Raw genomic sequence first — 13,000 nt, 5'->3', positions numbered from 1 at the left:
CTCGTGCCGCTTCCGCTTCCGCTTCCGGCCGAGACTACGGGAAGATGGCGGCGGCCGTGGCGGCCTCGGCTCTGCCCGTCACCTTCGGGCGGCTGGTGTCCGCGTGCAGCCGCGGCCTCCTGAGGCCATCGTGGCCCGGAGCGGGTGAGACCTGGGCGCCGCGGGGTGAGGGAGGAAGTGGGGCGAGCGGCGCCCCCCGCCGCCCTGGCCGCGTGTGTCTGTGTCCCACGCGATGCCTTAGGTGCTGAGCGCCTTTTTTGATGTGAACGTAGCACCAGCTTTGGAGTCAGGGAAACGTGGGTTCAGATGCTGGTTCTTTCTGTTAGTAGCTTAAATACTGATGACAGTTCTTCAACTTTGCTATAGGCCCTGCGTTACTGGGGGAGCAAACCGAGGTCCAGAGAGGTTAGGTGACTTGCCCAGGGTCACAGAACGGGGAAATGGGAGAGGAGTGTTGCAAACAGCTCCGACCGTGCTTAGGTATGCCCCCGCCCCTAGGCGTCCAGCCACCTCCGAGCCTCGTCATCCTCATCTGGAAAATGACGATGGACGGCCTTAGGGCATCTTACCCCGTTCAACAAAAGCAAGCGCTGTTATTTTAGACACTGGGGTATTATGAGGCTCAAAAAAGGTTATTTTCATTAAAAACACTGCCTGAAAATGGTCAGAGTGTGTGTTTGTGTGCACGAGTGTTTCTGTATATGTTTAAGTTGGGCCAAGTGGATATTTGACAGTATTAAAGAATGTCCTTTTTAGACACTGTGATAGGGTTGTAGTTCTGTTTCGTTGTTTTTAACAAATCCTGATTTTTTTTACAGAAACATAATGACATCTTTATTGATAAAACAGTGTCTGATTTGCTTTAAAATAAGTGCACAGTTGAGCCAGAGGCAGCGTAAATCAAACCAAATTGGGCATGAATTGACAACTGTTGAATCTGGAGAGGGACCCTTGAAGACTCAGGGCTCACTATGGTATTCTCTTTAGTTTTGTATGCTTGACACTTTCCATAATAAAACGTGGTTTTAGGTAGGTAGGGAAATTTTTACAAAAGCAGGGGGACTTCTGTTCTACTGACAAAACCACCTCGAGAATACCGTGTTCAATTCCAGACTCAAACTTTATAAAGAGAGGAACACAGATAAGTGTAGTGAGAACAGAGAAAATGACCAAAATGTGAGCTGCTGGGATCTTGGAGAGTGAGTGAAGGAAACAGGATGGAAGGACACACAGTCCTCACAAACATAAGGGATTATCCTGTGGCACAGGTGGGAGCATCTTTGTTCCTTGTCACAGCCAGGCCTAAGCTAAGACCATAGGTGAGAGTTACAGGAAAGCAGATCAGTGCAGAAACTTTCTAACTGATCTTTTAACAGGGGCACGGCTCCCAAGAAGGATGCTGAGTTCCTAGGCACAGAAAATTCCAACGGCGGGTTCATTGAATGACTGAGCAGATGTCATTCATTCTTTTGCCATTTATCGAGTACTTATTATGTGTTAAACACTGCTCCAAGGTGGGGATTCATCAATAATAAACATACAACAATAACCCCTGCTTTTCAGGGAGTTAGCTAGCATTCTGATGGGAGAGGGAGTGAGCAGAGAGGCAGTTTTTAAAAATAAGCAGAAGATGTATGTTAGAAGCTGGTAAGCCTTGTGAAGGATAATTAAGCATGAGTTGGAAGAGAGGGGTTCAATTTCAAGTAGGATGGTTGAGAAAGGCCTCTCTACTGAGCTAGAGTTTGGTGGAGGAGATGCAGAAGAAATGAGGGACTCAGCCTTGCGGATGGGATACCTGAAGGGCAGGAGGGGTTCGGGAAGAGCCGTCGAGGCACAGGATCCTAGGCATGTGTGTGCCTGGCGTGTTCCAGGCATAGCAGGGAAGTAGAGTGGCAGGTCAGAGTGAGCAAGGGGGAGCGTGTGCAAGGGGGGCTCAGAGAGAAGGGACCGTGCTGCCCACTGCCCTGCAGGCCCGGCAGGGCCGTTGCCATTTCTCAGAATGAAACGAGAAGCTCTTGGAGAGTTTTAGCAAAACAGCGTCACGATCTGACCTAAATTTTTAAAAAGATCACTCCAGCTGCTCAGCGTGCAGAGGAAGGAGGCAAGAGGGAGAGCACAGCGTTCATCATGACCCAGGCAAGAGGCGGAGGTGGCTTGGGTGACTGGAGGGGTTAGAGCTGGATCTCGGAGGAGAGAGCTGAGAGGGCTTGCTGATAGGTCGGCTGAGGAGTGTGAGAAGGGTCAGCCTCTGCGGCCTGAGCAAGTGGAAGGACGAGATTGCCACGTGGGCTGGGGAGGAGGGTGGGAGAAGCAGGCTTGAGTGGGAGGTCTATGTGCACGTGGTGATGGCACATAGACGGGTCGATTCCCGAGTCCAGGCTGCAGGTGGAAACTCGGGAGTCACCCGTGTATAGGTGATGTTTAAGTCCATTCGACTAGGGCAGTCACCAGGGATAGACAGAGGTGAGGTTCGAGACGTAAACCTCGGGCACGGCGAGGTGGCGAAAGAGGGAATCCAGTCGGGGAGACCGGAAGCAGGAGCCGCTGCTCCTGGGAGAGCTTTGAAAGGGCGAATTTTATGGTGTATAAATTATAGGTCAATTAAAAAAAATGTTACTAATAGTTATTGAGAAATCTGTCCTCTGCTTCAGCCCCTAAGCACTTAGGCGCGGTGCGTCCTGTTTCTGAGGCCTTCTCTCCTCAGCAGACCGGGGGTGTCGTTGTCCCCTGGTGTGTTAATGTCTGCCCCGCCACGTGGCAACGTGCCTCGAAACCGAGCAGCTTAAGATAACTAACGTTTGTTATCTCACAGCGCATCCGACGGTCCGGGTACAGGAGCAGCTTAGCTGGGTGGTTCTGGTTCCGGGTCCCGTCAGGGCACGGTCAGGCCGTCGGCAGGGGCTGCGCCACCTCAGGACCCCACCCAGGCTGAGGGCCGGCTGGCACGCTCCCCGTCCTCGGCCGTCGCAGCGGGCACCGGGTCCTCTCCCCGGGCCTCTGCGTTCTTTCCCTGACCTCCAGAGTGCCACTCCATCGCTCCTTGTCACATGCCGTTGGCCACAGAAACCCCCTCCGTGTGGGGGGACAGCAAACCACCTTCAGAGCTGTCCCCACACTCGGGCGCAGTTAGTCTGCCGGTCGAGGACCGCGTTCGCGGTGGCGATTCGGGTTTAGGCCGTTTTAGGCGGCGTGGCAGACGAATCTCCATGCCGACAGTGGGAACCAGTGACGATGAGCGACATTCTCTGCGCTTCGCTGACTTGGATTTTCTGTGGACGGTGGCGACGCGGGTCAGGCCCGAACCGGCCCCGGCGGCGCGTGTGTCACCGCGGGGGGCGGTCCGCGGTCCGCGTCGTAACGGCCCGTGTTTCTCTCCCCCCTCAGCCTCCCCGCGGTCTGGTCCTCGCAGGTTCGGTTCGCGGAGCGCTCCGTTCCCACAAGGGTAAGATCCGAACGCGGGCTCAGCAGGCCCCCCGCCTTTCGTGGGTGGGACTGCCTTTCCAAAACCTCAGACTTTGAGTGTTCGGGACTATCTGTTTTCTCTGAACTTTTTTGCCAGCCTTTCTCAGACCCTTGACATAAACATAGACAGAACTTCAAGGAGCGAGGTGTTCCGAGGCCTTACGTAGCGGTGTTTTATTAAGGGAACGTTTTAGCTCCAAACAGACTTATAACTGGGAAGGCGGGATCAGAACCTCTGGGAAGCAGAAGCTCATACTTAGGAAAAAGAGTTAACTGTGAACTACCGAGGTCAGCTTGACAGGGTCACCTGGCTGGCGGGAGCACACGGGAGCGGAACGGGGTGGCGGGCACAGTGGGGCAGGGCCCCGCCCCCACCCTGCACCCCAGCAGCCGGGCCCAACTCGGGGCTCCGCGTCCTTCCTCTCCGGCAAGGTGAGACTGCAGCGCCAGCTCAGGGCGGCACTTAGGGAGCCCAGGACTGCGCCCCGCACGGGTTAGAGCACCCAGCGTGCCCGGCCGCAGCACCCGAGGCCCCGCGGCAGGGGCGGAGAGCGGCCTTTGTTTCTCAGGACAGGTTGAAGAGAGCCCGGACGCAGAGAGGACTCATAAGCGGCCTCGTAGTTAATTTGGCGTACCTTTCCGTGCACCCTCCGTGGAAGGTCGCTGCCCGCCACTGGGTCCCGGCTTCTCACCTTCGTCCTTGGCAGGCGTGCCTGGGGTCTGCCGCATCTCAGGGTCTAGATGGCTGAGATGAGCTCGGTGGGACCTAACTTTCTGGCGCATTAACTCAACGTGGAAAGCGTTCACCCAGTTCCCAGATTGTGTCGGGCACATTCCCAGAGCCAGTGAACAAGGCAGAAAATGTCACTTTCTGGTGGCAGACAACAATGACAGCTTAGAAACTGTTCTGAAAAGTTCTATTTGGGCTCTACCAACATCTCCCCTGTTTGTAGACTTCTGGCATTCGAGGCAGAAATAGGTCAGAAAGTTAAGACCCCTCCGGCTCCTTTTGAGGGGAGCCCAGGCTCCCCTTCTTTGTCCCCCCCCCCCCGCCAGCCACCCCACTCTATACCAGGCCAAGCAGGGGGCAGAGAGTTACTGCATGGAGCAGACTGAGCATGGCACCCCCAGGCGGGCAGATGACCACAGCACAGGACAGCATGGCAGTGGGGTGCTGCTGCCCCAGGGCACCGAGCCAACCGCGCCCCGACTCTGCCACGTCCTGCTGGGCACATGACCCCTTCTGATCCCGCCACAGCCCTGAGGGCAGCTACTTCCATTCCCACTTTCTCAGTGAAAGAAACCGGGACCCAGAGTCATTAAATCCTTGCCGAGGTCATGTCCTCGTCGGTGGCAGAGCCAGGGTTGTGACCCAGTATCCCCCTCGGGTAGGCCACCAGCAAAGGACCCACAGTGACTCCAGGGACGGTTTTCCGGGACTAGAATGCTTAGAATTCCCTTTTGATTACTGAACCGTCAGCCATTGTTCCTCAGAACCCGTGGCCACTCTGGGGTGCAGGGGGGCTGTCCTCGGGGAACCGGCGCCGGCAGTGCCCTGAGTCACGTGACACCAGCAGCAGGCCTTCCAGTCCCTGCCAGCGCCAGCCTCCCGAGACCGTGGGCACAGAGCTCGCTCTGACCGTGAGGGAGCCGCCCCACCCCGCGAGCACCCGGGACGGGCATGGGATCGTGACGTGGGAGGGCCTTGTCCTTACGTTTTGCGTACAGCCATTTCTTAAGATTTTGAACTGCCATCTCACCCATGTGACAAACGTGTGCAAAATGACTTTTACCACAGCTATGTCCCTAAAACTTCCCTGAGTTCACCGCCTTGGCCAGAAGTCGTTCTGCCAGACCCGGCCGAGGAGACCAGACACCACGCAGGTAAGAGGCAGAGCGAGCGGACAGCGGCCCCCGCCCCCTCGGGCCGTCACCGCCTGGCGGCGGAGTGCGGGCTTCGCGGGCCTCGGTGCCCCGGGGCCGGGCAGTGCGAGCGCTCACACTCGCTTTGGCCGCCTCGCGCCAGAGCCGGAAGCCCTCGTGCGTTTGGCAGGTGATGGAGGCGAGGGAGGGGCGCTCGGGCCACCTGATTCGGGGAGAGACTTCTCCCCGGGTGGAAGAGCAGAATGCAGTGTGCGGGACAGCCAGCGGGGAAGCTGTCGCCCTGCAGTCGCCGCGGACACCGTCACCTCGAGGGCATGCGGGGTCCTGGGTTCGCCCGAAAGCTGGAGACCCACACCGATGCCTGGGGTTACCTGGGTTTAAGACGCCGTTCCAGGGGACATGCGAGACACATGGGCCGCAGGGCGTGTCCTCCCTGTCCCCAGCCCCAGTGACACTGTCCAGACGCGACTAGTCCAGAAGGGGGGTCGCGACCTGACAGTGGGAAGCAGGCCACCACGTGGGGGGGCAGCGTGCAGGGGGCTGAGGCCCGCGGGGTGTCACCCGGGTTCCCCTGCGTGCAGAATGGCCCCCGCTCCTCAGGGCTGGCCTGCTGCCCCGCGAGGGACGTGTGGCCGCCTGACCGCCCCGTGCCCCGCCGGGCCTCTCTACCCCGCAGAGGTCGTGCGGAGGGTGAACGAGCTGATCGCCACGGGCCAGTACGGCCGGCTCTTTGCTGTGGTGCACTTTGCCAGCCACCAGTGGAAGGTGACCGCCGAAGACCTGATTTTAATCGAAAATGAATTAGACGTCGCGTGTGGAGAGAGGATTCGGTTGGAGAAGGTGAGGCTGTTTCTTTGCGTATCGGGGGACTCGGTCACCAACCGTGTGGTCCCCGATCCCCGGGCCATCACTGGGGAGGTTTCCTCACGTCGGAGGTGACCACGAGGGGGCCGGGGGCGGGAGAGTGAGTGGCACGGCGGGCCGGCCGCCTCTGAGCACGGCCCCCGACTCCGTGGAGGCACGCCGCACAGGGACCGTCCCCACGGTTTTCTGAAGAGAGACGCACGTGTCCATCGATCACCTCACATCTCGCCGACTCCCACAGAAAAATATTCAGCTGCAGAGATAATAAAAAAGTCCCAGCCGAGGACGTAAAGAGTTTTCCGAGTCCACGTCGATGCGGGAAAAGCGTTGAGCTGCAGCCGGAATGCTGACGCCTGGCTCTGACGCCAGACCTGCCGGCCGCCGCTGTGCGTGAGCGGCGAGGGCGGGTCCGGGGACGGTGTCCTGCCGCGGACGTCTCTCCGATCGCCACGCACGGCTGGCCCTGTCTGCCGAGAGGCGCGGCTGCCCTTCGGCTGCACCGTTTGCGGTCTTGGGGGTGTCCGTCCTGTTTCTCCGCGATGCGTAGAGCTGTCGACATGATGCAGTACGACGTATGTGGTTTTATGAGTTAAAACTCCTCCTCTGCGTGTGTGGCCTTTCTGCGTGTTAGCGCCGTTCCCGAGACGGGCCTCTCCCAGCCCGCAGTCTAGGCACGACCGTGGGGCTCAGAGCGGGGCCGGTTAGCCATGCAGCGGGTCTCCTCGCGACGACGTCAGGGGCTCTGTCATGAGCTCATGAACGAGAGCGCATCCCTTCTTCACATCCGAAATAAACGAGGGGCCGCAGGAGTGTGCGTGCGAAGATTTCCAGAAAGACATCGTTCCGAAGTTCTTCCCACTGACAGAAACGGCACAGGGAGCCCCGTCTCGTGCACATTGTTTTTCGTGACTTGGGAAGTCCGGGACCAGGAAACATCTCACACTGGAAGTAGCTCGTGAATAGTCTGTCTGTTACTTGTCACCTAATGCACGTGGTCCCCTGGCGTTACGCACGTGCGCTGTCCCCAAGCCTGTAAGTTTAGTACGCTTGGCTTTTTTTCTTGCCAGTAAAATTCAAGGCGCTCTTCCAACATCTAAAAAAACCTCTGTTGCACCTGGAATACAAAGGCGCCTTCACCGTGGCCACACTGAGCGCCACCGTCTCCGCCAAACCGAGAACGGTGGCCCGGCTGTCGGGGACGTTGCGGCCATCACATACACCTGACCCCTCGCCATCGTAGCCATCCCGTGACCCGCTTCCAAAGACACCGTGATCTGATGGGTGCATTTTTCCCCATGTGCGTAACATTCAAGAGGAAGTTGGGTTTTTTCCTTTTTTTTTTTTTAATTAAAAGCCACTGTTTTCATCAGAGGTCAGCATGCCTACACCGACTGTGACCAGCACGCCAGATCGCTGGTCTGACACACCCTGCCCCCGACAGCCCGGGCGTTTCCACGAGACAGCACTTCGAGCCAGCGCCCTTTAAAGTTTGTGTCAAGTTAAGGGACTAATTGGCGAGTCTGTGTCACAGTCTGTGAGCAGCCCCGTCCTCCTCGTCCAGCACCACCACCTGCCCTTAGCGGCGTCCGCATCGCTTACCGGTCACGTGCCCATCTCATTTTTCAGGTTCTGCTGGTTGGGGCTGACAACTTCACGTTGCTTGGCAAGCCACTTCTCGGGTAAAGTGCTCTCCGAGGCGGGCCTTTGGGGTCCCGGGCAGCGAGGCCGGGCAGAGGGCACGCTAGTATCGACCAACGCCCCACACCGTGCTTGCACTTTATGATGGTGGGTGTTTACCGTCCCCATGCGGGGAACCCCCAGAGCAAAGCCCGGGTCTGTTCCTGATCCGCCCCGAGGTGGCCCTGTGAGGGCCGGGGTCAGACTTCCTGTTCCTTGTTATGTTTCTTCGTAGCTATGGTCAGAATACCTACAGGGAGGGGTATTACCTCGATAATCAACACAGTAGAAACCCAAACCTCATTTTAGGAACATACAGCATTAGTAAAATCGGAAAGTGATCACGGAGGCATGTTGTTTTTTCTTTTCCTCCCTACCAGAAGGGATCTTGTCCGAGTAGAAGCCACAGTCATTGAAAAGACAGAGTCGTGGCCAAAAATCCACATGAAATTTAAGAAAAGGAAAAACTACAAGAAGAAAAAAAGTAAGTTGGAGACAGCGGAGCCGGCCCTGCGGTCCCCTCCTGCTCCAGGTGTGACCCTGCATCCTGCTGCTGGGCACAGTCGGACCAGCGCCCGGTCCCCTGGGTCTGACACCACGCCCAGGGCTCGGCTGGTCACCACCGGGCACGCTCCGTGAGACGTGGAGGGGAACAGTAGCTGCTTCGTTCGTGCCGGAAAATACCAGAAGCAGGTCACACGTCCACCCCAGAGATGGACAGGAAAGGGGAGTGGGGAGGTGCCCTGTCCGTGAACGAGCCACTGCCTGGCCAGCAGGGGGCGGGTCCTGGAAGGGGCACAGGGTGACACCGCCTCCCGGAACCTAAATGTGAGCGGACTCAGCCCACACTGCTGGGCGCACGGACCTGTCCACGTGCACTCACGCCCACACACACACTTGCTCACGCACGCACACACAGTCGCTCATGCGTGCACACGCAATCACACACAGTCACACACACTCTCTCACACACACGGCCGGGCACTTCTGAAAGGAGGCGTGCGGGCCAGGCGTGTCGGGCCGGCTCGCGGGCCCCTCGTCCCGCCGGCTGGAGCGCTCTCCTGTGCCCTGCGCCGCATCAAATCCTCGGGAGAGAAAACTGCGCTGGGCGAGAGGCCGGGACAGCGAGGACGGTGGCCGTGGACGTGGTGGAGGAGGCCGGCAGGAAGGGCCCGAGGTCAGGGATGGGCCGGGAGGTGGCTGGTCCCTTTAAGTGGAGGAGGGCCGCCCCCCCGGAGCCTGGAGGACAGGGCAGTCTGCGGGGGCTTCCAGCCCTGCGAGGAGGGGCGCCAGGCGTGGCCAGGGGTGCACCGCTTGTCAGAGAAGGGAGAGGCCAGAGGTGGCTGGATGCTGGTGGATGGAGCAAGGTCAGACGGTGGCCCCCACCCCGGCCCTGGGGGGCGGGGCGCCCTGCGGCTGGGCGGAGGGAGTTGGTAACGAGGGCAGCAGCGAGTTTCTGCGGCTTCACTGAGCTGGGCCGGGAGCGAGGGGTCTCCTGGAAGGAGAGGAGCGGCTGGAGGCGGGGAGGGGGGCAGGTGGCTGAGCCCGGGTGCTGCTCAGGCGCGGGACTAGACAGCCACTGACGCGTGTGGGCGACAGGTCCTAAGCCTGGTGGGGGAACGGCCGGCCGGCCGGAGCGCGCGGGGCTCAGAAGAGCCGAGGAGGCCGGCGGCTGGAGAAGACACAGCCCTCGGCGGGTGGGGACAGGTCCGCACCTCCCTCCCCAGCTCCCGGGGTGGGCCCCGGCCTCCGCACATCCAGGACGGAGGGTGGTGGGCAGGCGGGTGAGGGGCAGGGAGTCCGGCCGCCACTGGCCACCTCCCGCCTCCCGAGCCGGACGGGGCGTGGCCCCGTCTCCACCCCCACGTGGCCCCTTCGTTCCAGTGTGTGGCCAGCAGCGCTGCCCGGTCGGTCCACAGCAGGAGGGGGCCGTCCTTGCAGGGAATGCCGCTGGGCGTCACGGTCCCCGTGAGGCAGGGCTCCTCAAGGCTGGAAGCCTGCAGGCTGTAGAATTCTCTCCTCCAAAATGGGTGTCGCCCCCGAGCCTCGGTCGCAGCAGTAGCTGCTGGCCACGCTGCCGACAGCGGGGGTGACTTGGGTATACCTGAGACGGCGCTGGTATCACCGAGCCCCAGGCCGGCAGCCTCGCGGTCGGCCCCAGGCTGTTCGCCCCTGCAGCCCGGGGTCTCAGCGGGCACCAGGGACACACGCCACGGTGTTCACCGCACGTGGCTGGCGGGGGCCACACGAGGCGTTGTCGGGGTACCGGTGCCATCCAGGGAGGGCTGGTGTGGGGCAGAGCCCCCGTGGAGAGAGCGGGCGGCCAGCGGCGGGGTCCCACGGTGGCCCGTTAGCTGGCTCAGAATTTGCAGTCGGCCTGTGACCACGTCCCGTCTCTCCCCCAGTTATCGTGGCCCCGCAGACCGTCCTCCGGATAAACAGCATCGAGGTCGCTCCGCGTCTGAGCTGACCCTGGAGCCATGTACAGAAATGCACAAATAAACTCCGCTCTCCCGGAAGACCGCGTCCGTGTGCTGTGAGCGCACCGAGTGCCCGCTGCGGGCGGCTCTGGCCTGGGCGCCGTGTCTGAGCTTGTCCTCCGTCAGCAGCGGCCGCCCAGACCGGGAGGCCGGGAGTCGGAGCAGAGTCACACGCGGCCCTCCCACGGCCGGGGCCTGGTGCAGAAGACGGACCGCTGGGCTTGGCCCCCCGCCACCCCCCACCGCAGGGGGTAGGGCCGGCCGGCGTCCCCCGAGCTGATGCCTGGAGAGCTCTAGATTCCCCTTCTGAGCGAGATGGACAAAAACATGAGCAAATTCCCCCTCAGAGTAATCCAATAAGCCTGTCTGGAGCGATTCACTGGTTTAGAAAGCCGAGGTTCAAACCAGGGAGTCCGGGCCCAGACCCTGCTCTGTCCTCCTGCTCCGCTAGGTCCAGCAGGGAAGCAGGGTCAGTACAGGGGGCGGCACTCCAGCCAGGGGCACTTGGAGCCCAAGAGGGCAGCGTGGGGCCCTGGGGCTTGAGAGCAAGTGCTGGGAGGCACAGAGGCAGGGGCGGGAGCAGCCGCAGGGCCACTCGGGTGGCAGGCAGGCAGCTCGCCCGCGGAAGGAGGGCCGGCCCGGAGCCCGAGTGCCCCGGGAGCGGCGGGGAGGACTTGCACAGGGGAGGAGGGGGCTCAGCCACCAGGCCGGGGTTCCATGTCATCGACAGGCAAGGCCCCCTTCCCGGGGAATAGTCAGGGCTGCAGGTGTCACAGCAAAGCCTGTTTCAAACTCCAGCACTTTCTACAGCGAGATTCCTTCAAGGGTCTCTTGGGAGTCGTCCCTGCGAGGTGGAAATCAGAAAATGAAGACAGCACCGCCCCCAAGGCTCCCGCTTCTCCCTGCTCTCCGGCTCCAGGTCCCCAGTCACCCAGGGGGGAGGCGGACCCAGCCCGTCATGCCCCGCGCATGCGGCAGAGGGCGCAGTCCCGCTGCTCCGCAGTCCCGCTGCTCCGCGGTCCCGGAGCTGACAGCCGGCTGTGGCTGCAGTGACGCCCAGGGGGGGAAGGATGGTGGGCCCCAGAACGTAGGGTGCCGCGCCCCGTCTGATGCCCCCCGCCGGGGGTCCGTAATGGCGTCCCTCAAGCCCCGGCGCGCACACCCGGGGCCGGCGTCCGGGTTCCCGGCCGGCCCCGCACCGTCTGCCGTGGCGGCTTGTTCCACGTGGTGCACTTTGTACAGCGTCCGAGACGGGAGCCGCCCTTCCCGTGCCTTCGCGTGCCCACGTCCGGACGCTCGGGACGCCGAGCAGGTTCCGGAAAGTCGGCTGCGGTCAGCAGCACAGCTGGGCGGCCGCCAAGCCAGACCTGGCCCTGGACCCCAGGCCCAGCCCCAGCGAGCAGTGTGTGTTCTGGGCCAAGTTACCAAGCGTTGGGCCTCCGTTGTGGTGCGTTCAAATCTAAGACCCACGGAGCCAATTGAGATGAATTATGAGCTTTTATTAGCCGGCCTGTGACTGACTCTCTACCACGCAGGGTTAGAGGAGATCTGCCCCGAGGGTCTCGGTTCGAGGCAGTTTATGAAGCCTCTGACTACATCCTAGAACAAAGAGAGTAAGGAAATCACAGAAAGCAGAAGTTAACCCTTAATGTCCTTTACAAAGATAAACGTATTGGGGGAAATTGCTAGATCAAACACAGCCTGGTAGACAGTCTTGTTATCTGCAGCCTGGAATGTTGCGTCTCCTCCAGGGGCTTTGGTGCCTGGAGGAATCACCTCCTTGTTACTGATTTACATCTCCAAAGAGGCGGCTCATAAAGCCTGAAACTACATCAAACAAGTAAGCAGATTACAGAAGCAGAAATTGACCATTAACGCAATACAAAATCATCACCTCGGACTAACTCCGGTTAATAAGCGAGCAGACTACAGAAGCAGACACTGGCCATCTTCATATCTGGTACAGTACATTTCTTAAAACCACATTCAAGCGAGTAGGACAACTTCTGGTATCTAAGGATATTTCTTCCCTGTAGCTGACTTAGCTAGTTGGCTCACTTTGAAAATGTTCCGCCCTTAACACCTCAGCTCCCTCCTCCATCCCGGGCTGATCCTAACAGCCACCCCGCAGGACTCCTGCGAGGACCCAGGGTCGAAGCGCTCGGCCAGTATTCGTATCACTGAGATGGGAAGAGCCCGCCGCTCCGGGGACCTGGAGCCCCGATTCCAGAGTTGCGCCGGCAAAAGTTCACCCTTTTTAACATTCAGACCAAACATCGTTCCCAAAAAGACAGAAGGAACTCACGTGTCCTTCAGCCGACGGACAAACAGGTGTCCGCACAGTCAGTGCGAAGATGCCCGGCCATCGAAAGGAAGGGAAAGGAAGGCAGGGGTGACGTGCCCCCGGCAGGAGAAGCGCGGAGCGGAGGAGCCGGGCGCCCAGGGTGGGAGCATCGCGCACGACCCCGCGAACGCCCCAGAGCGTGCAAGTTCAGACACGGAGCCGATTCCCCGGGGGGCTGGGCGTTGCCGTGCAACAGGTCAGGGTTTCTGAGGTCATGGGCAAGTCGGGACTTACTGGCGATGGCCGGGCAACACTGTATGTCAGAGCCACTGAATTGTCACAAGTGGTC

The 13,000-nt window shown here is 60.2% G+C and overlaps 1 protein-coding gene across 2 annotated transcripts; it reads left to right on the top strand.

The window, feature by feature from the left end:
• The first annotated feature begins 33 nt into the window (after window positions 1-33).
• MRPL21 (mitochondrial ribosomal protein L21) lies at window positions 34-10,406 on the top strand. 2 transcript variants are annotated; one of them, XM_016131742.2, is made up of 7 exons: window positions 34-144; window positions 3,385-3,442; window positions 5,261-5,346; window positions 6,023-6,186; window positions 7,837-7,889; window positions 8,268-8,371; window positions 10,293-10,406. In XM_016131742.2, the coding sequence occupies exons 1-7, from the start codon at window positions 45-47 to the stop codon at window positions 10,355-10,357; spliced, it is 630 nt and encodes a 209-aa protein (XP_015987228.1). In that variant the 5' UTR covers window positions 34-44; the 3' UTR covers window positions 10,358-10,406. The 2 variants fall into 2 exon arrangements, with proteins under 2 accessions (XP_015987228.1, XP_036076865.1); XM_036220972.1 differs by lacking the exons at window positions 6,023-6,186; window positions 7,837-7,889; window positions 8,268-8,371; window positions 10,293-10,406 and adding an exon at window positions 5,422-6,001 and having other exon boundaries at window positions 5,261-5,369.
• The last annotated feature ends 2,594 nt before the right edge of the window (window positions 10,407-13,000 follow it).

Source organism: Rousettus aegyptiacus, unplaced genomic scaffold (assembly GCF_014176215.1).
Source record: "Rousettus aegyptiacus isolate mRouAeg1 unplaced genomic scaffold, mRouAeg1.p scaffold_m13_p_5, whole genome shotgun sequence".
In the NCBI taxonomy this organism is placed as follows: domain Eukaryota; kingdom Metazoa; phylum Chordata; class Mammalia; order Chiroptera; family Pteropodidae; genus Rousettus; species Rousettus aegyptiacus.
Note: the sequence above shows the minus strand (reverse complement) of the source record. Positions and strands in the feature narration are given on the sequence as shown.

What these genes read in the sequence shown, in the direction of transcription:
- MRPL21 (XM_016131742.2), top strand. Translation starts at nt 45, where the DNA reads ATGGCGGCGGCCGTGGCGGCCTCGGCTCTGCCCGTCACCTTCGGGCGG. An exon ending in AGCGCTCCGTTCCCACAAGG is followed by an intron (nt 3,443 to 5,260) that starts GTAAGATCCGAA and finishes CTTTTACCACAG; the next exon opens with CTATGTCCCTAAAACTTCCC. An exon ending in CTTGGCAAGCCACTTCTCGG is followed by an intron (nt 7,890 to 8,267) that starts GTAAAGTGCTCT and finishes CCTCCCTACCAG; the next exon opens with AAGGGATCTTGTCCGAGTAG.